Source organism: Tachyglossus aculeatus, chromosome 2, assembly GCF_015852505.1.
Source record: "Tachyglossus aculeatus isolate mTacAcu1 chromosome 2, mTacAcu1.pri, whole genome shotgun sequence".
Taxonomy (NCBI): domain Eukaryota; kingdom Metazoa; phylum Chordata; class Mammalia; order Monotremata; family Tachyglossidae; genus Tachyglossus; species Tachyglossus aculeatus.
Window position 1 is genome coordinate 37,153,151 of NC_052067.1, and position 25,251 is coordinate 37,178,401.

Consider the following 25,251-nt stretch of genomic DNA (forward strand, 5'->3'; position numbering starts at 1 on the left):
ACTGTCACTGATGATGACAATTCTTGTCCCGAAAATTATTAGGTGTTATGAGACCGAATGCAGTCCAGGAATCAACTCATCACTCCAATATATGCAAAGGAATTTCCCGGGAATGGGCCTCATATCAGGCCCATTATGGGCCTCATATCAGGCCCATTATGGGCCCGGCAATTGAAATATTAGGTCTGGAACCTGCCTATTCTTGATTAACAACTTTTTAAGTTGTGGAAGTCTGGGAAATGGTAACCCGAGTTTTATTTGCTTCCAGCTTCTGCGGCATTACTGTCCACTGGGGAGCAAAACCAAGTGTTTCCCCGTTGAAAACAGGCTAGCAGGCTCAAAACCTTCCCCGACAAGATGCGGATGCTGACTGGGGAAATATTCTAAGAGGGGAAACACAAAAAGATGTGAATTTAGCGGTAATGTATGATCCTCAGATCCAAGGCTGCAGGAAGGAAACAGATTTCCTCATCCGGTTTAATGTTTGCAGCTACCAAGATATCGGCCCAGTGAACTCTCCCCTCACCCAGGGGCTTCATTAACTCTTACTGTCCCTCAGGCCAGAATGCCTGAGGGACAAAATCATTCAATCAATGGTACTCACTGAGTGCTTACTCTGTGCAGTGCACTGTACTAAGCACTTGGGAACAGTATTCTACAAAGTTTACCTGCCCATGAGAGGCTTACAGACTAGAGGGTGAGGCAGACATTAAATTACAGATGAGTATGCATACAGGTGCTGTGGGGCTGCGACGAATAATAATAATAATAGCATTTATTAAGCGCTTACTGTGTGCAAAACACTGTTCTAAGCACTGGGGAGGTTACAAGGTGATCAGGTAGTCCCTCGGGGGACTCACAGTCTTCATCCCCATTTTACAGATGAGGGAACTGAGGCCCAGAGAAGTGAAGTGACTTGCCCAGAGTCACACAGCTGGCAAGTGGTGGAGCTGGGATTTGAACCCGTGACCTCGGACTCCAAAGCCCAGGCTCTTTCCACTGAGCCACGCTGCTTCTCTCCAAAGTGCATCTTTGATGAATATCAAAGTACTTAAAGGGGAACAGACCCAAATGCCTAGGAGAAGCAGAAGTCAGGATTTAGAGAAGTGAAGGCTTATTTGGAGAAGGCCTCTTGGAAAAGATGTGATTTTAGTAGGGCTTTGAAGGTATGGAAAGGGATGGAGGTCTGTCGGATAACTTCCATTCAATTGCCTCCTTTTTGTCCCCCACATCAAAAGCCACACTGTCAGAGGAGGAAGTCTTTCTGCTACAGTTGTGCGGAATGATTCTGAATTATTCTCTGGAGGACCAATTTCTGTTCAGAAGACCTTCACAAGGAGAGTTCTCCTGAGGAGCCCTGGGCCAGAATCATTTTTGCGCTCTCATCCCGAGGAGGCGGATTTCCATTACTGGAGTCACTCTTTCTTGGTTGCGTGCAGGTAGGAACTCAGTGAAAAACAGATTCAGGGAAGCCTTCCTGGGTAAATCGAACCACGAAAGGTAAGAAAAAAAGCAAAGCCTGCCTGTCAGAATGGCTGGCAGCAAAAGATAAAACCGCTTTCTAGTAGGAGCAATTTCTTCCAGTAATAACAGAAAGTTCAAACTGCACATGACAGCTAGCTGCATTAGCTAAGCCAGGTTTAACTATAATGTCACAAGAATGAGAGGGCAAAGCCAAAAAGGGTAAGACCTCCCCGGGGTAAATGTTTTCTAGGGTAACAATGAGGAGAGCCAAAACAGGCGTGCATTTCAAGGAGCCAGAAGAGGGGAAGAGAAATGGCTGGGCTGGAAAACAAGTACAAGTTGTTACCATTTTTATATCAGGTTTTAAATCACGGATGAAGTAGATTTAAACATGATTCAAGTTCTAAGTTGACTTCACCTCAATTTTTCTTTAGTAATGCACTGGAATTGCTGGGATGGGAGTGCAGATGAGGGGGCGATTCACTTTGCTCTGTAACTTCGCTCTTTGTTTTGTTCTCTGTCTCCCCCTTCTAGACCGTGAGCCCACTGTTGGGTAGGGACCGTCTCTAAATGTTGCCAACTTGTACTTCCCAAGCGCTTAGTACAGTGCTCTGCAGACAGTACGCGCTCAATAAATACGATTGAATGAATGAATGAAAGTAACACAGTGCTCCAATCGACCCAGATTCCATAAAATGTTACCTGCAATTTATTAAAGTACAAATTTCAGTACGTTAGAGAATTAGCCCAAAGCCACACTTCCCCATTATAAGTTCTTCCAATGTATTTCAGTCCTGTCACACAGAGTGTGACGGAGGGAATGAAATGAAAACTAGCAGAAAAAGATAATAATGATAATTAATAATTACGGCGTTTGTTAAGCACTTACTATGTGCCAACCACTGTTCTAAGCACTGAGATAGATACAAGGTAATCAGGTTGTCCCATGTGGGGCTCACAGTCATAATCCCCATTTTACAGATGAGGTAACTGCGCACAGAGAAGTTAAGTGACTTGCCCGAAGTCACACAGCTGAGAAGTGGAAGAGCCAGGATTAGAACCCACGACCTCTGACTCCCAAGCCCGGGCTCTTTCCACTGAGACACGTTGTTAAGTGCTTACTATGTGCCAAGCACTGTTCTACGTGCTGTGGTACATTCACGTTATTCAGGACGGACACAGTCCCTGCCCCACATGGGGTTCACGCCCTTATCCCCATTTTGCGGATGAAGTAACTGAGGCACAGAAGTTAAGTAACTTGCCCAAGGTCACACATTCATCCACTCATTCATTCAATCGTATTGACTGAGCGCTTACTGTGGGTACTGTACTAAGTACTTGGGAAATACAAGTTATACAAGTCGGCCTCATGTAGAGACGGTCCCTACGCAACAACGGACTCACAGTCTAGAAGGGGGAGACAACAAAACAAAACACACAGCAGAGGTGGCACAGCTAGGATTAGAATCTCGGTCCTTCTGACTCCGAGGCCTGTGCTCTATCCACTAAGACTGCCGGATATTCCACCGGGGAAGTGCAAGCTTTCTCACGCTATCTCCTGCTCCCTATCCCTTTCCTTTTATTTTTTAAGATATTTGTTCAGTGCTCACTATGTGCCAGGGACTGTTCTAAGCACTGGAGCAGACACAAGGTAATCAGGTTGGACACAGTCCCAGCCCCACAGGGGGCTTCCACTCTAAATCATCCTTTTGCATTTGAGAGAACTGAGGCCCAGAGAAGTGAAGTGATTTGCCCAAGGTCATTCAGCAGGTAAATGGTGGAGCCTGTGCTCTGCTAACTAGGCTATGCTGCTATCCTTCTTTCCCTTCCTCCCTCTCCCTCAAGGTGGGAGGGATACTGATTTATGTAATACTCCCCCAAAACAGTACAGTGAAACCAATGCTCCTCCACGGTATCGGTGAAATGAAGAGCAGGTATTATGAAGACAACAGGATGAACCAGAAAAATATGCCTGGGTAATTGTTGGGACTTGCCTGATTTTATTTGCAAATCCTCCCCACACCCTTACTCCCACCCCCCAAATTCCGCTGCATTATTAAAGTAAAACTGAGATAAACTCAACTTCAAACGTGAGTAACATTTAAATTGACTTCACCCTTGACTTAAAATGATGTAAAACTGCTAACTCCACTCTTTGCATTTTGCATCTAGACAAACAAAACCAAATATTGGGACAAGGTGACTTCTTCAGCCACAGAATTTACAGAAACACCATGTTTACAAGAACGATCTCATCTGCTGGGTTTTGCTCTGAAAATCAGTAAAATCTGTAGGTTTGAGTCGGGATATTTAATGCAAACTTTTGGCTGCTCATGACTGCAACCCAAATAGGGGCACGCCCTGTGACCGTGACACAGAAAGAACATCTCCCTCCTCTGCGGCAGCTGTTACTGCTTTACCACAATCCACTTTGCATACTATTTGTTGAGTGTGGTACTCGAGTCCCCTATAAAAGCCACTAGGGTTTTTTTTAAATTAACCAATTTGCCACTTTCCCAAGAGACGTATCTGTTCTTGGCTTAAAAGGAGGTGAAAATTTATACTCTAGGTTCTTCAGACAATATGAAAATATTGGAAATAAAAACACCCAGGGGCTGTGATTTAGAGGTATATGTAGTTGACAATATTAAGAACAGGGAACAGAGAAACTGGAACCAGAGACTGGAGAAAACATGTGTGAAAATAGGGATATGGATCCCTTTAACCACATATTTTCTTTCAATTCTGCTTTGAGCCTATTAAGAAATTGAGTTTCCCCAACAATGAATTAAATTGAAACAGTAGAGGATACACACTCCAAGGTCTAAAATAAGTTACTATGGAACTTCACTTCCTACATGCAGTATTTTTTTTGTTCTTTGAAATAAAAATAAAAATAAAAAAGAGCTTATATTCACTCTGGAATCTTCTGAGCACCTACGTTCTAGGGCATTGATGTTTAAAGATTGAAAGTAAGGCCCTTGCAACTCAAATATTTCACAGACTGTTTCTCTGAATTCTCACACTAAAATCTGAATCTGGCCCGAAAGGATGATGATGGCATTTGTTAAGCGCTTACTATGTGCCAAACACTGTTCTAAGCGCTGGGGTACATACAAGGTCATCAGGTTGTCCCACATGGGGCTCACGGTTTTAATCCCCATTTTACAGATGAGGTAACTGAGGCACAGAGAAGTTAAGTGACTTGCCCAAAGTCACCCAGCTGACAAGCGGCTGAACTGGGATAAAAATGCAACGAAACAGCCTTCATACTTGCAGCTTGAAAGCGGCTTTAAGGGTCTTTTTTGGGCAAGTCACTTCACTTCTCTGGGCCTCAGTGCCCTCAACTGTAAAATAGGGATTAAGACTGTAAGCTCTCCGTGGGACAGGGAATGTATCCAACCTGATTATGTTGTACCTGCCCCAGCCCTTAGAACAGTGCCTGGCACACACTAAGTGCTTAACAAATATCACAATTATTATTCTTATTATTTCATTATTATAATATCATTATATTAACCATGATGGTAGAATAACAACAATAATATAAGATGGTTCTTTTCACTTAAAACTTCTCCCTGCGGAAGGCATAAAGTGAGCGTAGCTTCAGGAACGTGTAATGCAGCTTGTTATCCTACTATCCAGTCTTTCACCCTTTTCTTTGAACAAGCAATGGCAACTTTCCTCCTTTGCAAGGGAATGTTGCAAGCATTTTATATCGATTCTCAATCTTCCTCTGGATCTTGGTCTTCCAAAAGCTCTACAAAGTACATTACTTGGACTCTTTCTTGAGAGGCTAGGTCTTGGTAAGTGCTAGACTGGTATATTTGTCTGTCAAACCCACCCCCGATTTACAGGACACAGTACAGGGGAGTGGCATGGCTTCTGAGATTTCATACTGTTCAGTGACTCTCAAACAAAAAGCATAACGCAAATAAAACTTTTCATCTAACCGTCTCCTGTTAATAGCTATATAAACCTCTCAATGAAATTAAACAGAAAACCAGTGTGCACAGGTAGGAAAGATGTTTACAACCAGATTCTATTTAACAGGGTAAATCATCTCTAATCATCTTTTCCTACCTTCCTCTAAGGCCTCTTTTGATAAAATATTAAGATTAAACAGAAAACCAGTGTGCATAGGTAGGAAAGATGTTTACAATCAGATTCTATTTAACAGGGTAAATCATCTCTAATCATTTTTTCCTATCCTCCTCTAAGGCCTCTTTTTATACAATATTACTATTAAACAGAAAACCAGTGTGCATAGGTAGGAAAGATGTTTACAATCAGATTCTATTTAACAGGGTAAATCATCTCTAATCATCTTTTCCTACCCTCCTCTAAGGCCTCTTTTGATAAAATATTAAGCTCATCTTCTTTCCATGCCAGGATTTAGAAAGAGCTCAGCAATAACAACAGCAACACCCTTCCACACTGCCCAACATTGAAACTTTCTACAACAGAATGGAAATCAACTATGCAAAACAAACCTTTTTATTTCTTTTTTTAGCAGACTGAAGGGACTTAGAAAGCCCTTGTATTTAAAAGTATTCCTACTTACAATTCCTGTTTAACAGAAGAGCGAAAACTTGTGACCAGCCAGAGAAAACAGTGCCTATTAAAATGCATTCTTAACCTTCTTTTAAAAGACATTTTTTTTATTATGGGAAGAACCACAAAAGGCCACAAATGGGACCTATGAAATAAGATCGGCTTTAAATTGGTCACCACAAATCTTAAAAAGAGACAGGCTGCCGGAATTTGTATTCTTTCCAATACAGCACTTTCCTTTCCGTGAAATAACTGGGTGATCTAAGTGACTGGGACAACCAACCTTTCACCCTCCTCTGACTCCTTCTACTCTGTTTCAAACTTGTTCAAGTCCCGTAGGGACTGTCTCTATATGCTGCCAACTTGTACTCCCCAAGCGCTTAGTACAGTGCTCTGCACACAGTAAGCGCTCAATAAATACGATTGATTGATTGATGGGACGAAATAAACAAAATAAAACCATCCCTTTGCTCCAATGATAAACTCCTGTCTTTTTTTCCTATTTAAATTCTCTGACCAGGTTACGCACATCAACAACTTCCACTTCCTCTCTTCCAACTCTCCTCTAGATCTCTCACAGCTTGGATTTCAGGTGTCCCAAATGTTAATGAAGCAAATGATACAAGTACCTGCCCAGAGCTCTGAGGCGACGTGAGGGGCCATTGGAGCGGTCATGATACAGAGAGAGGCCAAAGCATCTTCAAACTCGGTGCTGTGGAGGACGATGCGTTGAGATGCTTGCTAAAGAGAAAACAATAGAAAAAGTGTATAAGATCTATACTTTATACACTTAAAAAAGGTTAGGAAGGACTGCAGGGAGTCAATCCCTAAGGAAGCAGGACAAACATGGAAAATCAAATCCTCTGTTCAAGGGGATTCCCGGCCATACAAAATAGTGCCATAAATATCAAAACGTCTTCCCAGCCTGGAGACTCAGGGGACCTCAGAATCATCAATCAATCAATCAATCATATTTATTGAGCGCTTACTGTGTGCAGAGCACTGTACTAAGCGCTTGGGAAGTACAAACTGGCAACATATAGAGACAGTCCCTACCCAACAGTGGGCTCACGGTCTAAAAGACATCAGTTTTGTTGGTGGTTGTATGTCTACTCGACTACAGCTATGGAGGATGACAAATCAGCACAAGCTAGAAGACTTACCCAGAGCGCATTACTGAGCCCCATCAGGTGAGAAATCACAGAATTCAATGAGAAGTCTTCTGTGAAATGAGCAGTTACCTAGGAATATAAAGTGGGATTAAAAAAAAAAAATCAAAATACTTATTTTTAATGAGATTACTTAAAAGTTCTGAATAGAATTCTTTATTATCAAAAATTAAGAGAATCCCAAACTGGGCAACTCTTAAAAATCAGATTCTGAAAAAATAAAAAAATAAAAAAATTAAATGGACGCCTAAGCCAATTATGAAATTTCAAAAGGCTTTGAAGGGATCGGCAATGCTCTGACATTGCTGAGGTTAATAAATTCAGGGCAGTAAATTACTATTTCCTTCCAAATACTTTTTTTTTAGAAAAAGATGAACTTTGAAAAAAGCATCAACAGACAGGAATCATTTTGAAGGGCAAAGCAAGTGAAAAAAGAGAATGCATTCACTGCATCTGAACAGGTATTCACGCTCCGATAAGTAAAACGTGGCAACTCAAATTGGAAACGGCACAGGTTTGTGGACTTGAAATCATTTGAGAAAAAAATCAAGGAAAGTATGATAGATTTCCAGTCACATTTCATTGCGGATGACTGCTCATTCTGAACATTGTGCGTGGTACAGCAAATCTGAAAAGTGTTTTCTTTCTCGAACAGATATAATCTGGGCATGTTCAATATCCAAAAAGAATGCCACCGAAAAAGTTTTGGAATGAGATACTCAAGAGGCTCTTCTTCATTTTTACCATTTTCCTTAAAATGAAATGAGAAATTTTACACCCGTCTATGGCTTGGAACAACTTAAAACTATAGTTTTCATTTTCAAGGCATCTCTTGGCTCAATTAATCCTTCTAAGAATTCAATGCCTTTAAAACGCAAAGTCCAATTTCTGGGTCAGCTTCTGCTTTCTTTTAATTTCCATTGGCAACTGTTAAGTTGCTTTGGGTAGATTTTCAGATGTGGCCTACTGGAAATAGCACTGGCTTGGGAGTCAGAGGTCATGGGTTCTAATCCCGGCTCCGCCACTTGTCAGCTGTGTGACTTTGGACAAGTCACTTAACTTCTCTGTGCCTCAGTTACCTCATCTGTAAAATGGGGAGTAAGACTGTGAGCCCCATGTGGGACAACCTGATTACCTTGTACCTACCCCAGTGCTTAGAACAGTGCTTGGCACATAGTAAGCGCTTAACAAATACCATTATTATCATTATTATTATTATTATTGTTCAGAGACCTGATGGTCAAATGAGGTGAGACTCTCCAGGAGTGCTCCTCACCCCATGGATAACTCCACAGGGACTTTTTAGCATATATTTCCTGCTTCCTTGGCCAGAGGAAGGCTTAAGCACATGGCAAATTCCTACTGTTAGAACAGAAATTTCAGCCATGTTTTGTTCTTAGAGTAATGAGGAATTCAGGGTAGCTGGAAGAACCAAGACCCCATTCAAAAATTACCCTCACAGGTAGTTTTACAATCCACTAGACTGTAAGCTCCTTGAGGACAGGAATCAGGTATACCAACTGTGTTGTAGTACTCTCCCAAATGCTTAGCGCAGAGCTCAGTAATTACCATCGATTGATGGACTGATAAGGGGACTGAGGCAAACCTATCGTACAAGAGGCTACAATCATCAAAAGAATCAGGAATTACATGTGTCTATTATTGTATTGTACTCTCATCATCATCATCATCAATCGTATTTATTGAGCGCTTACTATGTGCAGAGCACTGTACTAAGCGCTTGGGAAGTACAAATTGGCAACATCTAGAGACAGTCCCTACCCAACAGTGGGCTCACAGTCTAAAAGGGGGAGACAGAGAACAAAACCAAACATACTAACAAAATAAAATAAATAGAATAGATATGTACAAATAAAATAAACAAATAAGTAGAGTAATAAATATGTACAAACATATATACATATATACAGGTGCTGTGGGGATGGGAAGGAGGTAAGAAGGGGGGGATGGAGAGGGGGACGAGGGGGATGACAGCATGTCTACCACCTCTACTGTACTGCCCGCTCCAAAGCGCTTAGTACAATGCTCTGTAGACGGCAAGTGCTCAATAAATACCACTGATTGATAAGCTGGGAAATGAGGTCTTAGTCAGGGAAGACCTCCCAGAAATCTTCCTCTCGAAAGAGGTACTGGGGCTTTGAAGATGGGAAGATTTCCCTCTGCTCAATGGCAAAGGATAGATGGATTAAGATGGGGAGGTGCTTCTTCTAATTCACCTTAACTGAGTTTACCCAGTTAGGAAGTATGTAGCTTCAGATTCTAATATCAATTTCTTTATGGCATTTGTTAGCACTGTACTCAAGGCTGGCGTAGATACAAGTTAATCGGATTGGACACAGTCCCTGTCCCACATAGGGCTCACAGTCTTAATCCCCATTTTACAGATGAAGTAACTGAGGCACAGAACATTTAGTGACTTGCCCGAGGGCACACAACAGACAAGTGGTAGAGCCGGGATGAGATCCCAGTTCCTTCTGACTTCCAAGCCCATGTTCTATCCATTAGACCACACTGCTTCTCGGGCAATTCCAACTACATATATATTTTGAGGAGACGAAAACGGTCTCCATCCCCTTTGGAACTTTAGCCAAGTAAGAGTAAGTGTGGCAAAAACTCAAGTGATGAATGCAATGATGTAAGAGTGGGGAAATATTTTAGATGATCCTTCCCAATACATTTCCTGAAATTCTCTACAACAGCTTTGTAAAAAATGGGATCCCAGCAGCCAAAAGTAACTGCAGGAAGAGATAGACTTGCTAGCTAGACAAAGGAAAATCATATTCCACCAAAATCATATTCATTTATAACAAAACAGGAATAAAAACCAGAAGTGAAAATCTACTGTTCTAATATTTTATAGACACACACACATCTCTGTGTGTGTGTGTGTGTGTGTGTGTGTGTGTGAAGTGCTTAGTACAGTGCTCTATACACAGTAAGCGCTCAATAAATATGATTAAAGGAATGAATTACAGAAATCCACGCCATCAAAAAGCTTCCAAGCGTTTTACTACCTGTGAGATCACAGAATTCTTGTACTTCAGAAGCTTTTTGACTTCGGCCTTCTCCTTGTTGCTCAGCAGATGGGGTCTGGGCACCTCCCCAGAAGCTCTAGATTCAATAAACTTTGTTGTCAAGGACCATAACCGCTGTTGCCACCTCAGCACCCCAGGGAGAGCATCGGCTGAGCCCAGCGAAACGTGAAAGCAAATGAAAGGATGAAAAAGGACATTCAGTTACAACCAAGTAGAACAACAATAAATATTACTGGAGATACGCCACGGACAGGCTTTGACAAAAGTACCTGGGCACCTAAATTACAAACCATCAATAGTATTTCATTATCAGTGGGGTTTCTTGAACACCTGCTGTGTGAATATCAGACACAGACACCTCATTCTTAGTATGCTCAGAGGAAGTTACAAGCTTGATGAACTCCCTATTAAGGAAAACCTGTGGTACAGTACACATTTGACCAATTCCCTGTGCACAACTGTCTCTTCCAACAGTGTGTTATGGTTTATCAAAATATATAAATGTACTTCTAAAATGTCAAAGAATGTTTCTGATTTCCTAATGGCAATATTTCCAAAACACTAATGAAACCACATGTTATACGTTTTAGTGTTATGGCAATTGCTAAAAAGGACATAGGTGGCTTTCTAGCACTTGCTATAATTTAAATGTTAGATATTAATTTGTATTTATAGGCATGGACTTGCTGAAGAATATTTATAATCTGTGATGAGGCCCGAGAGACTTCTTACATGCCCTGGGGAAGAAACACCAGGAGAAAATTTATCCTACAGAGAGAAGTTCCATTTTAGAAGGCACAAATAAGTTGCATTTTACACACAAGACTGTCGTAGGAACCTCTTTCACGCCTTCTGTTTGAACTACATCCTTTTCCAGCTCCTCCTCCTAGCACACCTTCCTTTCCACCCAGGCCATGGGGAAGGAAGGGAGAAAACTGGACCGATTCCCTCATTCTTCCCCTGTGGCTCTCAGGAGTGAAGTGCTGACCCACTAACTTCATCCATTTAGGGTAGAGATGGAGGAGGAACAGTCTGATAAAAGGCAATGGGCCCAACACCTGCTGGAGAGAGTTTAGTTGGGTGCAAGGAAGAACTTCTCGACAACCAAATGATAAAATGTTGGTCTGCGGCTACTGAGGAGACTGCAGAGAAGCTGCACTTATTGTTAGGAGGGAGAGGGGAACAAGCTATTAGGTGATTAGGCCTAAATAATCTTCCTCATTTCACATTCTCATAATCCTCCCCCTCAAAAGACCACAACCCTCAGCCAAGAATATTTGGAAGCATCAAGATGACTTACACTTCACCTCCCATAAAATGTCCTTTTCTGGAGCAGCAGCAAAGAGAATATACAGCCGGATAGTGTCAATCCCATACTGCTCGACGACCTCCTCAGGATCTATCCCGTTGTGCTTGGATTTGCTCATTTTCTCCCATGTCACTTCTAATTTCTCCTTAGTTTTAGCATGGACAGGATCAGAGCCTACATACACGCACACAATAAACCGATCTTTTACTAAATTGATGATGTCTTTGTTTTAATAATCCTGACAATGTTCTGGACTTCGTCTTTCAAGCTAAAGAGCAATCTGCCACTTGACTTGTATAAGCAAATGATCATCACTAGCAGGTATTAGTTCCTTTTAACTTCCTTTGGCTGTGTTCTGAAAGTAAATTTGACATTCCTGAAAGACAGAGTTGTCTCTGAGTGGGGAGAACAGGGAAAAGGACACACACATCCCCAGTGCAAGCTTTCCTCATTTTAGTCCTGGTAACATGAGGATCTTTCTCGTTTTTAATGCTATTTTTTAAGTGCTTACTACATGTCAAGCACTGTTCTAAGCACTGGTGTAGATACAGGTTCATCAGGGTGGATACAATTCCTGTCCCACATGGGGCTCACATGTGGAGGGAGGAGGATTTAACTCCTGTTTTATGGTTGAGAAAACTGAGGAAGAGAGGAGTTAAGGGACTTGTCCAAGGTCACACAGCAAGCTAGTGACAGAGCTGGGATTAGAACCCAAGTCCTCTGACTCCCAAGCCCATTCTCTTTCTGCTGGGCCACACTGCTTCTTTACCTGCTTCTTGATCCAGGGGAAGTAAAAATTCCCGCAGACCACAAAATTCCCAGCAGTCAGAAAGAAGGCAACTGTACAGTAGCTGCTAGAAGGCAGGGAGATAGATAAGAGTGGAGTGGAGGAGAAAGAGAGGGGAAGGGGGGAAGAAATCATGGAAGAAGGGGACAAAGGAAGAAAGAAAAAGGAGAGGGAAACAGTGTAGGGGAAGGGAGGAAGAAAGGAAGGAAGGAAGGAAGGGAGGGAGGAAGGAAGGAAGGGAGGGAGGGAGGAAGGAAGGAAGGAAGGAAGGAAGGAAGGAAGGAAGGAAGGAAGGAAGGAAGGAAGGAAGGAAGGAAGGAAGGAAGGAAGGAAAGAAGGACGGACGGACAGTGTGGAAAAGAGGGAAGGTGGAAGGAAGAAAGGAAGGAAGAAGGAAGGAAGGGAATCTACATTTTTTTCTGAACCCTAAAAGTCTAGTGAAAAGTGCTGGCTTCAGGCCCTGTAATAATCTGAGAAAGGAAAAATACACCGAAAGCAAGGCTGTGTCAGCTATGCTTCTACGTTATTCAAGAGGTGCTTAAGAGTCTAATAAGAATTCAGTTTCTGTCGCATCTCTGCTGGATCTGCTCTATCATGGAACAGACTTTAACTTGTCAGATATTTCCATGATAAAAGTCCTATGTGGATTATGGTCTAGCTGTTACTCGGGCAGATCCGCATAAAAGGCCAACAACATGCCAAAATTACTATTTGCTCTTTGCTGGGACATAGCTGATTCACCTTTTCCCTGGCTGGGCTTTAGGGTTCAGTGTTTCTGAGCCCAGAACGCACAGACACACACTATTCTCTATTTGAGAGACAACACATCTCAAGATTGTTTTTCTACGCACTACGATATGCACACCCTCATCTGATACAGTTTTCTAGACACACCTCCAGGGAACTTTCCTTTTTGTATCACTTACCACTGAGATCAATTTCCTCTCTCTTCAGATACTGTCCCGAAGGGAGTTTGAATGTTTGCCCCTTGATAAGGCCTTGAACTAGGAGTTTATGAAAAGGCTCCCTAAGGAAAGATGAAAGAAAAAGGAAGTAACACTTTCAACATGACCTCTTTTTTTTTTTAAACAGTAATGTAAACCTTCCACGTTGCATCTACAGAAAGAGAACTTCACAGACAAACAATAAACACCATCTGCGTGCCCGTCTACCCCAAAGTCTCAAAGTCCTATTCGGAGAAAAGAATGAACTTCCTCAGATCTAGTGTGGGTTGCATGAAAATCACAATTTTTGCAATATCCTGAATTTAAAAACGAGCACAGAAAAGAAACGTAAACTTTGAGAATGGGGACATATACATTTGAGGGACTCTATGTAAAATGATTAAACATTCTGTTAACTTATGTTTCCTCTTATTCACTCCAGAGACAAAATAACGATCTTGTCACTGGGCCTCAGTTGTCTTTTGGTAGCTGGATAACTTGGTTTTGTCTCATTTTATAGTACAGTATTATCTGAGTGAGACGGTGCCTTTTAACAGAGTGACTCGCAAAATATCAGCAGGTTGCAGTGAATAAATTAAACTTATTAAACTTTTACACTGCCTTATAATTCACAAATTCACGGGAGAAGGGGAAGTAAAGTTTTCTGATACCCAAGGTTTTCAAATCTTACTCTAAAAAGTGCCTCGGAATTCCTAGCAGGGTAGGCCTCTATTGTGAAGGAATCATTCCAAAGTACTCTTACTTTCCTTTCCCCACTCCTGTAAAGGGCAGGACAGTTAATTAAACCACTTCAAGGAGCTCAGGCTGAAAGGAAACTCATGGAAATAGACCTGTGGTTCAAGGACAGCTGGCTCTAGTTGAGTCACAAACATTCTTTGCTTCTCAGTCAGGCTGGAGAAACAGATGACTCTTTTCTTCAGCATCACATTAAAACCTGAAGTTGGATGGAAACCCATTTTCAAGTAATGACTAGGGCAAAAAAAATTTCCAGCATCAGAATCTGGCTGTTCTTAAAAGTGGAGGACATTTTTTCTCGGGAACATTGCTTTTCTGAAATTCAACAGCTCACACACATGTGCTGAGTTTGGAAATCCAGAGGGTGCTCACTCAGCTCTGATGTCACGTTGATACCATCATGGATGGGTGTTTTCCATTAATATCAACAGGAAAAAGTAGGAAAGATTTTAAAGCAAATTCTTTAAACATTTGGGGGAAAAGGGTTGCATTCAATCTTGATGAGCAGCCTCAGAATAGAAGAATACTCAGCACCACTAAAACCTCTGAAAAGCTCAATATTACCTAGATACAGATATGAACCTGGACTCCACATCCTTCAAGCCAGGCAGGTTTTCACCTTCCATAGCAGGAGAAGCAGCGTGGTTAAGTGGAAAGAGCCTGGGTTTGGGAGTCAGAGGTCATGGGTTCTAATCCCGCCTCTGCCACTTGTCAGCTTTTTGGCAAGTCACTTAACTGCTCTGTACCTCAGTTCCCTCATCTGTAAAATGGGGATTGAGACTGTGAGCCCCATGTGGGACAACCTGATTACCTTGTATCCCCCTCCAGCGCTTAAAACAATGCTTGGCACATAGTAGGCGCTCTGGGTCTCGGTTACCTTATCTGTGAAATGGGGATTGAAACTTATGAGCCTCACCATGAGACCCACCATGAAGGTTCCCTTCAAAATCCTACTGAGAGCTCACCTCCTCCAGGAGGCCTTCCCAGACTGAGCCCCCTCCTTCCTATCCCTCTTCTCCCCATCCCCCCCGCCTTATCTCCTTCCCCTCCCCACAGCACCTGTATATATGTTTCTACAGACTTATTACTCTATTTATTTTACTTATACATATTTACTATTCTACATATTTTATTTTGTTAATATGTTTTGTTTTGTTCTCTGTCTCCCACTTCTAGACTGTGAGCCCACTGTTGGGTAGGGACCGTTTCTACATGTTGCCAACTTGTACTTCCCAAGCGCTTAGTACAGTGCTCTGCACACAGTAAGCGCTCAATAAATACGATTGAATGAATGAATGAACAAATACCAACATTATTATTATTATTTATTATTATTATTATTATTATTACATTACCAGGGTGCCATCTTCTGGTGACACAAAGAATCACATCCTTTCTGAAATACTCAAACCCCTCTCATATATCATAAATTGGTTTTCTCCAGAATCACAGCTAATTTTTGGTACTATTAATATGAGTTTACCCTATTTATGCAGACAGCCACTTCACAAGGCTTCCCCATTTTTTTTTGCAAGATCCTAAACTGTATCCATCTAGCAGCTTTAGCACTTGCAATAATTTTTGCACATTCTTAGCACTTGGCCTGATCACCTAAACTAAGCCCTCATTTTCTTCATCCGCCCTCCTCTCTGTGTCAGCTATGCACTGGGTTGGGTAGTACGGCGCCTGGCACATAAGTGCTAAATGCCATAATTATTATTATTATCACTCCTTAGCACTTTTGTATATACCCTTATACTCCGCTATTTACCCAATCTATCATTTACAGTAAAATTCATTCACTCATTCAATCGTATTTAATGAGCACTTACTGCACAGCACTAAGCGCTTGGAAGAGTATAATAAAATAATAAACAGAAGCATTCCCTGCCCACAAAGAGCTTACAGTCTAGACTGTCTTTCTCTTCCTGTAGATGGTAAACTTACTGTGGGCAGAGAGCGTGTCTACCAACTCTACTATATTATACTTTCTCAAGCACTTAGTACAGTGTTTTGCATGCAGTAAGCATTCAATCTATGCCACCAACTGATTGATTAATCATGATCACAAGACCTGGGAACGTGCATTAATGCGAGGCCTTAATTGGGGCTGGCAACTTGGCCATTTTAGGCACACTATCTACCACTGACAGCACGGCGACAACTGCTCGAATATTTTTGATGCCGTCACTACGGTGTCTCCGCTCCAGAGCCACAGAACAATGATGTACTGACAACAGTCCAATACTTGTCCATCTTTGTCTTTACGGTGACCCGGCTTTCTTTCCAGGGTCAACGACTTCCATTTTGAAACGCTGCCGCGGTCAGACCGATGAACCTTAATAATAATTTTTGCATTTGTTAAGCGCTTACCTATGTGCCAGGCACCGTACTGGGAGCGGAGGTGGTATCATCAATAGGAGTCTTACACTAAAGCACACTGCCCAAGTAGCAGGATTTTTCAATGACTTTAAACTGCACCCCATCAATGGATTCCACCGGTGCTGGGTGGGACTGGGGCTTGGGCTTCGATCGGAGCTCAACTTGGGTCTTTCTAAACTGTTTGCCAGCCCAAAGCAGTTAGCGGCTCACAAAAAAACATTCAGTGAGCAATTACAGGTCTTGAAAGATGGCTCAGCAGGTCACGGCTGAGTCTCTGCCGCTGCAAATTCAAAAGCCTTTGACCACATCAGCTAGCCGCGTCGTCCGTGAACATTACGGTGCAAAGGTGTCAGTGCAAAACCCAGCCTTGTTTGATGCCATTTGTGAGAGCGAAAGGTGTTGAGGAAGCAACCTTGATCTACAGCTCTACTGTCATTCATTCGGTTGTATTTACTGACCTCTGACCATGTGCAGAGCACTGTACTAAGAAGCAGCGCGGCTCGGTGGAAAGAGCCCGGGCTTTGGCGTCAGAGGTCATGGGTTCAAATCCCAGCTCCACCAATCGCAAGTCACTTCACTTCTCTGGGCCTCAGTTCCCTCATCTGGAAAATGGGGATGAAGACTGTGAGCCCCCTGTGGGACAACCTGATCACCCTGTAACCTCCCCAGCGCTTAGAACAGTGTTTTGCACATAGTAAGCGCTTAATAAATGCCATTATTATTATTATTAATACAATAATATACATTGACATTGCCCACAAGCTCACTGTCACTCACTCAATCAATCGTATTTATTGAGTGCTTACTGTCATCATCATCATCAATCGTATTTATTGAGCGCTTACTGTGTGCAGAGCACTGTACTAAGCGCTTGGGAAGTACAAATTGGCAACATATAGAGACGGTCCCTACCCAACAGTGGGCTCACAGTCGAAAAGGGGGGAAGGGCACTGTGTGCAGGGCACTGTACTAAACACTTGGGAGAATACAATACAACAATATAACACAACACAACAATATAACAGGCGCATTCCCTGCCCACAACAAGCTTACAGTCTAAAGGGGAGACATACATTAACATAAATAAATAAATTCTGGATATGTACATAAGTGCTATGGGGCTGGACAAAGGGAGTGGGAGAAGGGAACGGGAAAAGAGTAAATAAGGACTTAGGAGGAGTTGCACTTTCAAGAAGGCTTTGAAAGCGGGGAGAGTAGTTGCCTGTCCGATTTGAAAAGGTCACTCCACTGTGGCGTGACCTCTGGAGTCAGAGGTCACGGGTTCAAATCCCGGCTCCGCCAATTGTCAGCTGTGTGACTTTGGGCAAGTCATTTCACTTCTCTGTGCCTCAGTGACCTCATCTGTAAAACGGAGATTAAGACTGTGAGCCCCCCATGGGACAACCCCATCACCTTTAACCTCCCCAGAGCTTAGAACAGTGCTTTGGACATAGTAAGCACTTAATAGATGGCATCATCATTATCATTATTATTATTATGGTGGTCACAAACAACCAGAAGGCCCAAATTTACTGGGTCAAAAACCTGTGGGAGGATTTCAGGTCTGAGTCTGTGCTCTGCATTTTTCCTGCAGCTGTTCAGGGGCAAAGATCATGTCAGTAGTACTGCATCTGGATCAAAAGCCACGTTCCCTTTCAGGAAGAATTATTTTGCTATCAGCCGCCTGATTAGACAGTACAACATTAATCTGACCAGAACCTCCCTGGAAGTGGACAGGGGAGAGATATCCAATCCAAGATTAAATACGATTGAATATCCAATGGCTGTTATAATATAAGGCCTCTCTTCTGATACATGTATTTAACAACCTGGGACATTTCTTTTTTCGCTGGGTTTTTAAATGGCATTTATTAAGCGCTTACTACATGTCAAGCACTGTTCTAAGTGTCGAGATACACATATAAACTCATCAGGTCGGAGGCACAGTCTCTTTCCCACCTGGGGCTCAGAGTCTAAGTACTGAATGCCCATTTTGTAGTTGAGGAAACTGAAGCACAGAGAAGTTAAGTGATTTGCCCAAGGTCCCACAGCAGGCAAACGGCAGAGGCAGCATTAGAACCCACATCCTCTGACTCTGAGGCTACGCAGCATTTCTTCCCCATCCTGGATCTGTGAGCTTTCGCACACAGCACTTGTACACCCTAAGTCACACAGCAGACAAGTTCATTCATTCAGTCGCATTTACTGAGCGCTTACTGCGTGCAGAGCACTGTACTGAGCGCTTGGGAAGTACAAATTGGCAACATATAGAGACGGTCCCTACCCAACAACGGGCTTACAGTCTAGAAGTGGTGGAGGTGGGACTAGAAGCCCCCACCTCTGACCCCCAAGCTGTGCTCTTTCCACTAAGCCACGATAGGAACCAAAGGAGGAGGAAGTTGAAATGAAGAGCAGCAGCAAGGACTAGTGGATAGAGCACAAGCCGCGGAGTTAGAAGGACCTGTGTTCTAATCCCAACTCCACCACACCTGCTGGGTGACCTTGGGCAAGTCACTTCCCTATGCCTCGGTTAGTTACCTCATCTGTGAAATGGGCATTAAGAAGGTGAGCCCCATGTGGGGCACGGACTGTGTACATATTTATTACTCTATTTATTTTACTTGTACATATCTATTCTACTTATTTTGTTAGTATGTTTGGTTTTGTTCTCTGTCTCCCCCTTTTAGACTGTGAGCCCACTGTTGGGTAGGGACTGTCACTATATGTTGCCAATTTGTACTTCCCAAGCGCTTAGTACAGTGCTCTGCACATAGTAAGCGCTCAATAAATACGATTGATGATGATGATTAGCGTATATCTACCCCAGCGCTTAGTACAGTGCCTGCCACATAATAAGCACTTAACAAATACAATTTTTTTTAAAAAAGAGACAAAGAAAGGGAAGTACAGTGGGCAGTTACAGGGGAGAAGGGTAGAATGATGATAGAAAAGGGAGTTTCAATTCCCACATCTAATGCTGGAAAGATATTCAGGAGTCTGGTCCCTACAGTCTGGCCCCTACAGCAGGATAAAAATGCCAGCAATCCAATGGTGTGCCCTGTATTCATAAAATTCAAGGTCGCTCCACATCCTAAATAAGGGAAAGGAGATGTGAGGGGAAAAAAGAAGTCATTTTGTCATCAAATGGAACCCCATAGAGTATGTCGCTTCACCAATTATTCAAGTACGTCGCTTCACCAATTATTCAAGCAACACCTCAATTTGTGCCCAACTGCACAGCATCTGGATGTCACCTTACTATCATTATGAGCCTTGGTGCTACACTATATTACAGCACATTATTTTCTGCCTCTTATAGGTTAAAGATCTCTGCTTTTATATGCTGTTCCAGCTCTGTGGGAGCACACAAAGTTCTGTCCTGAAGTACTTTAAATTCCTTGTTCTAAAAAGTCTGACAGAAATGGAATAGATTATGCACTATTCTGATTCACTGGCCCCTAAATGATTGTGCTAGTGTATTCTTTATTCAAAGGGCTCGGGAAAACACACACTTACTAATTCCTGATACTACAGTTTCTTCAAGAGATATCAACGTATATTTCCCCAGCTAGACTGAGTCCTTTGAGGGCATGGATCGTGGCTCTACTGAATTCTCCCACAGCAGATGGTCAATTCCACTGACTGACCCGATCGTGTCATTTTATCCAGAGAAGTTAGTGGCCCTACTATTTGGTCAAGTTGCCAGTTGATCTCAGAGTGATTTACATTTGCACCGCACCATATTTAACGAAAGGATAACAGAGTTTGGTAGTTGTCAGAAATTTAATCGTGAAAACTCCACGGGGGTGAGGGAGAGGGAGGCTATAACTCTGAACAGCTATCACATTGAAAGCCTTCATATTTTTCCTTTATTCCAACAAGGGAAATTCAATGTAAGTAGCATTACTGAGAAACTGTTCCTTATCCTACATGTGCACATGCAAACCACGCAACCAGTGCGGGGAGGGCTACTCTAGAGCTATTAATGGTATTGTTAAGAGAAGTATTATGGTTTTTGAAAAATTTATTTACCCTTTTTTAAAATGGTATTTGTTAAGCACTTACTTTGTGCCAGCCACTGTACTAAGTGCTGGAGGTATTAATGGTATTTGTTAAGAGAAGTATTATGGTTTTTGAAAATTTTATTTCCCCTTTTTTAAAATGGTTTTTGTTAAGCACTTACTTTGTGCCAGCCACTGTACTAAGTGCTGGAGGTATTAATGGTATTTGTTAAGAGAAATATTATGGTTTTTGAAAATTTTACTTCCCCTTTTTTAAAATGGTTTTTGTTAAGCACTTACTATGTGCCAGGCACTGTACTAAGTGCTGGAATAGATATAAGATAAGCAGATCGGACACGGTCCCTGTCCACATGGGGCTCACTATCTTAATCCCCATTTTACAGATGAGGTGATTGAGGCACAGAGAAGTTAAATGGCTTGCCCAAGGCCACACTGCAGAAGTGGAAGAGCCAAGATTTTATTTTCTTTGTGTGCAAACTCCTCGTGGGAAAGGAACATGTCTTGTTTTTCTTCCACACTGTTCCAAGTTTAGCACACAGTTCACTGCACTCTGTAGGCCTCCAATCAATCAATCGATCGTATTTATTGAGCGCTTACTGTGTGCAGAGCACTGTACTAAGCGCTTGGGAAGTACAAGTTGGCAACATATAGAGACGGTCCCTACCCAACAGTGGGCTCACAGTCTAGAAGGGTGCGAACAGGGAGTGAGGGCCGTCTGTGGAAGATGAAGCGATCCCCGCTGTTATCAATCAGTTGTATTTACTGAATGCTTACTCTGTACAGAGAACTGTAGTAAGCGCCTAGGAGAGTACAATATAGCAGAGCTGACAGTGTCGAAGGGGAGACGGACAGTAATGCAAAAAAATTATGGATATATACAGTTTGGGAGAACCACCATGGAGTAGTGGATACAGCACAGGCCTGGGGGTCATAAGGTCATGGGTTCCAATCCCAGCTCTGTCACTTGTTTGCTGTGTCATCGTGGCTTCTCTGTGCCTCAATTCCCTCACCTGTAAAATGGGGATTAAATCTGTGAACGCTCTGTGGGACAGGGACTGTGTCCAACAAATACCGTTATTGTGATTTCTATTGCGAGGATGAAGGTGTGCCATCAGCTAGGCCAGAACTAGTGAAGCTGGACAATCCAGAGCTTCTCACTTCACTTCTCTGGGCCTCAGTTCCCTCATCTGTAAAATGGGGATTAAGACTGTGAACCCCACGTGGGACAACCTGATCACCTTGTATCCCCCCCAGCGCTTAGAACAGTGCTTTGCACGTAGTAAGCGCTCAACAAATGTCATTATTATTATTATTTTCTAACTGGGTACCTAAGGACATAGAAGCAACATGACCTACTGGTAAGAGAAAGGGCCTGGGAGCCAGAAGGACCTGGGTTCTAATCCCAGCTCTACCAATTATCTGCTGTGTGACCTTGGACAAGTAACTTAACTTTTCTATTCCTCAGTTACCTCATCTGTGAAATGGGGATTAAGACTGTGAACCACATCTGAGACATGGACTGTGTCCATCCGGAATATCATGTATCTACCCCAGGGCTTATTACAGTGCCTGGCACACAGTAAGCATTTTAAAAATGTCATTATTATAATTATTAACAATAATAATAACAGTCACAGTAATAATAAATGTGAACCATTGAAATACCATTTTGAAAAAAGGTAATACAATTTTAGAGAACCTCAGTGCCTCTCTGGACCACTGATCCAACGTGAAGCAGTGGCCAAAAATGCCAATCAGATTCTGTGCATGATCAGAAAGTGTCAGAAAGGGCACAGCTTTGCCACTAAATTAAAAACATGGATTACACAAATTCTATAGGCTGTCCTTGATAATAATAATAATAATAATAGCATTTATTAAGTGCTTACGATGTGCAAAGCACTTTTCTAAGAGCTGGGGAGGTTACAAGTTGATCAAGCTGTCCCACGGGGGCTCACAGTCTTAATCCCCATTTTACAGATGAGGGAACTGAGGACCAGAGAAGTGAAGTGACTTCCCCAAAGTCACACAGATGACAATTGGCGGAGCCGGGATTTGAACCCATGACCTCTGACTCCAAAGCCCAGGCTCTTTCCACTGAGCCACGCTGCTTCTCTAAAATGAGGTGATCAGAATAGAATAGAGACGGACAACCAAAATGTTCAGGGGCTGTGCAGCTGCTCCTGTACAAGGCAGTCTCTAAAAGATTAACACCCTCCAGGCAGGAAAGGTGAAAGGGTAACACGATTAAAGTGTACAAAATCATGAAGAGCATGGACAGGGTGAGCAGGAAATTGCCACCACATCAAACAACACCAATACTAGGATCACCTATTGAATCTGGAAGGTGGAATCTTCAAGAAAAAAGAAATCCAAGATAGCATTTCTCGCACTGAGTGGTAAGCATCATGGATTTCTTCCTTGAAGTTGGGCAGGCAGAAGCTACCAATGAATTCAAGGGCTTGAATAAATTTATTAAAGAAATATCCATAATGGGAAAAGTTAGGGACTAAGTAAAGGGAAAATAAAGGATGCCTGAGGGGCCAAAAAGGATTTAGACAGGGGCATGGATACTTAGTCTGTGACGGGGCATTAGTGAGAAAGGTTGGGGTTGTTATATGGTCCACTTGCAGCCAAGGCAATGAATACTCATTCAATCGTATTTATTGAGCACTTACTGTGTGCAGAGCACTGTACTAAGTGCTTAGAACCGTACTAATATCCAGTATGAATATGAATATCCAGGAGGGCGACTTCCACCATTTCTCCAAGCATCCTTCGGACCATTCTCTGTATGGATAGACCATCAGTCTGACCCAGACTGCCATTTCTAACATTTCCAGCAGTGAAAGCCCACCCTCCTTTCCTGTATATATGTATATATGTTTGTACATATTTATTACTCTATTTATTTATTTATTTTACTTGTACCTATCTATTCTATTTATTTTATTTTGTTAGTATGTTTGGTTTTGTTCCCTGTCTCCCCCTTTTAGACTGTGAGCCCAATGTTGGGTAGGGACTGTCTCTATATGTTGCCAACTTGTACTTCCCAAGCGCTTAGTACAGTGCTCTGCACACAGGAAGCGCTCAATAAATACGATTGATTGATTGATTAGAGAGGCAGCCTTCTGCCGCAATCAGAGATGTGAGGTGGAGAGGAGGAGGGGGAAAAGGTCCAGGCTAGAGCCTGTTGGGAAGTTTCAGGGCGAACAGGTTGCCAGGGACCGGAGAAGAGTCGTTCCTAAGAGCTACAACTTGATTCCATTTCCTTCTTAAAAAAGAAAACCAGGACCACATTAAGTATCTTGGTTCGGGGAATTAAGTTTCTCTGTGTGCAGGGGGCTTTTTTGTGCGTTAAAAAAGTGACAGCAAAAACTGACAAGACGCCAACAGCTACAGCTGCTCACGTCTCCTGAACAAAGAGGAGGGAAAATGTCTCCTTTATCTCCTTTCAACACAGACAAGCTGGGATGTGGCTTTTATTCCCATTCACACTGCAAAGCTAATGCTCGCTTTTCCTTCAGCATTAGTAGCTGACAGCCAAGGCAGGAGATGCTAGCCGGAAAAGCGTCCCAAACAATCACTTATGCCAGGAACTGCTGTAACCTTCCCAAGCATGGGAGAGCCATGCAAACGTCAATGGGTGACAGGCTTCTACTGGATCTTTGAAACAAAGGGCTAACCTATAAATCCTTTGGTACCCCCTGAGACAAATAATGTTTACTTTCTTCTCCAGGCAATGAAATAAATTATGCTACAAGAAATGCCATCCCAGACTGAGCCCCCTCCTTCCTCTCCCCCTCCCCCTCCTCATCCCCCCCGCCTTACCTCCTTCCCCTCCCCACAGCACCTGTATATATGTATATACGTTTGTACGTATTCATTTCTCTATTTATTTTATTTGTACATATTTATTCTATTTATTTTATTCATATGTTTTGTTTTGTTCTCTGTCTCCCCGTCTAGACTGTGAGCCCACTGTTGGGTAGGGACCGTCTCTATATGTTGCCAACTTGTACTTCCCAAGCACTTAGTACAGTGCCCTGCACACAGTAAGCGCTCAATAAATACGACTGAATGAATGAATGAATGAATGGATCTTTGAAACAAAGGGCTAACCTATAAATCCTTTGGTACCCCCTGAGACAAACAAATAATGCTTACTTTCTTCTCCAGGCAATGAAATAAATTATACTACAAGAAATGCCGTACAAGACGACCAGTGGTTTGGAAAATGGTCACTGTAATTCCAGAAATTTATCCTTCTCCCTCTTGGGGGGTAAGCTTGCTATGGGCAAGGAATGTGTCTGCTAATTTTTTTTACAGTATTGGTTAAGTGCTTACTATGTATGCCAGGCACTGTTCTAAGCACAGGGGTGGGCACAGAGTAATCACGTTGGACGCAGTCCATGTCCCACATGGGGCTCACAATCTTAATCCCCATTTGACAGATGAGGTAACTGAGGCACAGAGAAGTGAAGTGACTTCGCCACACAGCAGGAAGGGCAGAGCCCGGAACAGAACCCAGATCCTTTTGACGCGCAGGCCTGTGCTCTCTCTATCCATCGGCCACGCTGCCCTTACTCTGTTGTATTCTCCCAATTGCTTAGTACAATATTCTTCATATATTAAGCACTCAATAAATACCACTGATTGATTGACTTCCCATGGACAAAAATCATTCATCAGTCCCTTCCTCATTTACCCCAAAACACTCTGCTCCCCTTGCCCAGATCTGTCAGCCCTGGCGCCAAAGGGCGGGATGCCCCGGGGGCCCTATTTCCTGCATCCATAACCACCAGAAC

At 42.6% G+C, this 25,251-nt stretch overlaps 1 protein-coding gene across 2 annotated transcripts in view; it reads right to left on the bottom strand.

Annotated features, from left to right (window-relative positions):
• The window catches only part of LARS2 (leucyl-tRNA synthetase 2, mitochondrial), a 205,656-nt gene that overhangs the window by 20,216 nt on the left and 160,189 nt on the right, over nucleotides 1-25,251 (bottom strand). For both annotated transcript variants that reach the window (XM_038742284.1, XM_038742281.1), the window contains exons 15-19: nucleotides 13,266-13,366; nucleotides 11,544-11,726; nucleotides 10,223-10,392; nucleotides 7,182-7,259; nucleotides 6,648-6,759 (exon numbers count right to left, since the gene is read on the bottom strand). In XM_038742284.1, the coding sequence (XP_038598212.1) occupies nucleotides 6,648-6,759; nucleotides 7,182-7,259; nucleotides 10,223-10,392; nucleotides 11,544-11,726; nucleotides 13,266-13,366 (644 nt within the window). The remainder of the gene's footprint in view (nucleotides 1-6,647; nucleotides 6,760-7,181; nucleotides 7,260-10,222; nucleotides 10,393-11,543; nucleotides 11,727-13,265; nucleotides 13,367-25,251) is intronic.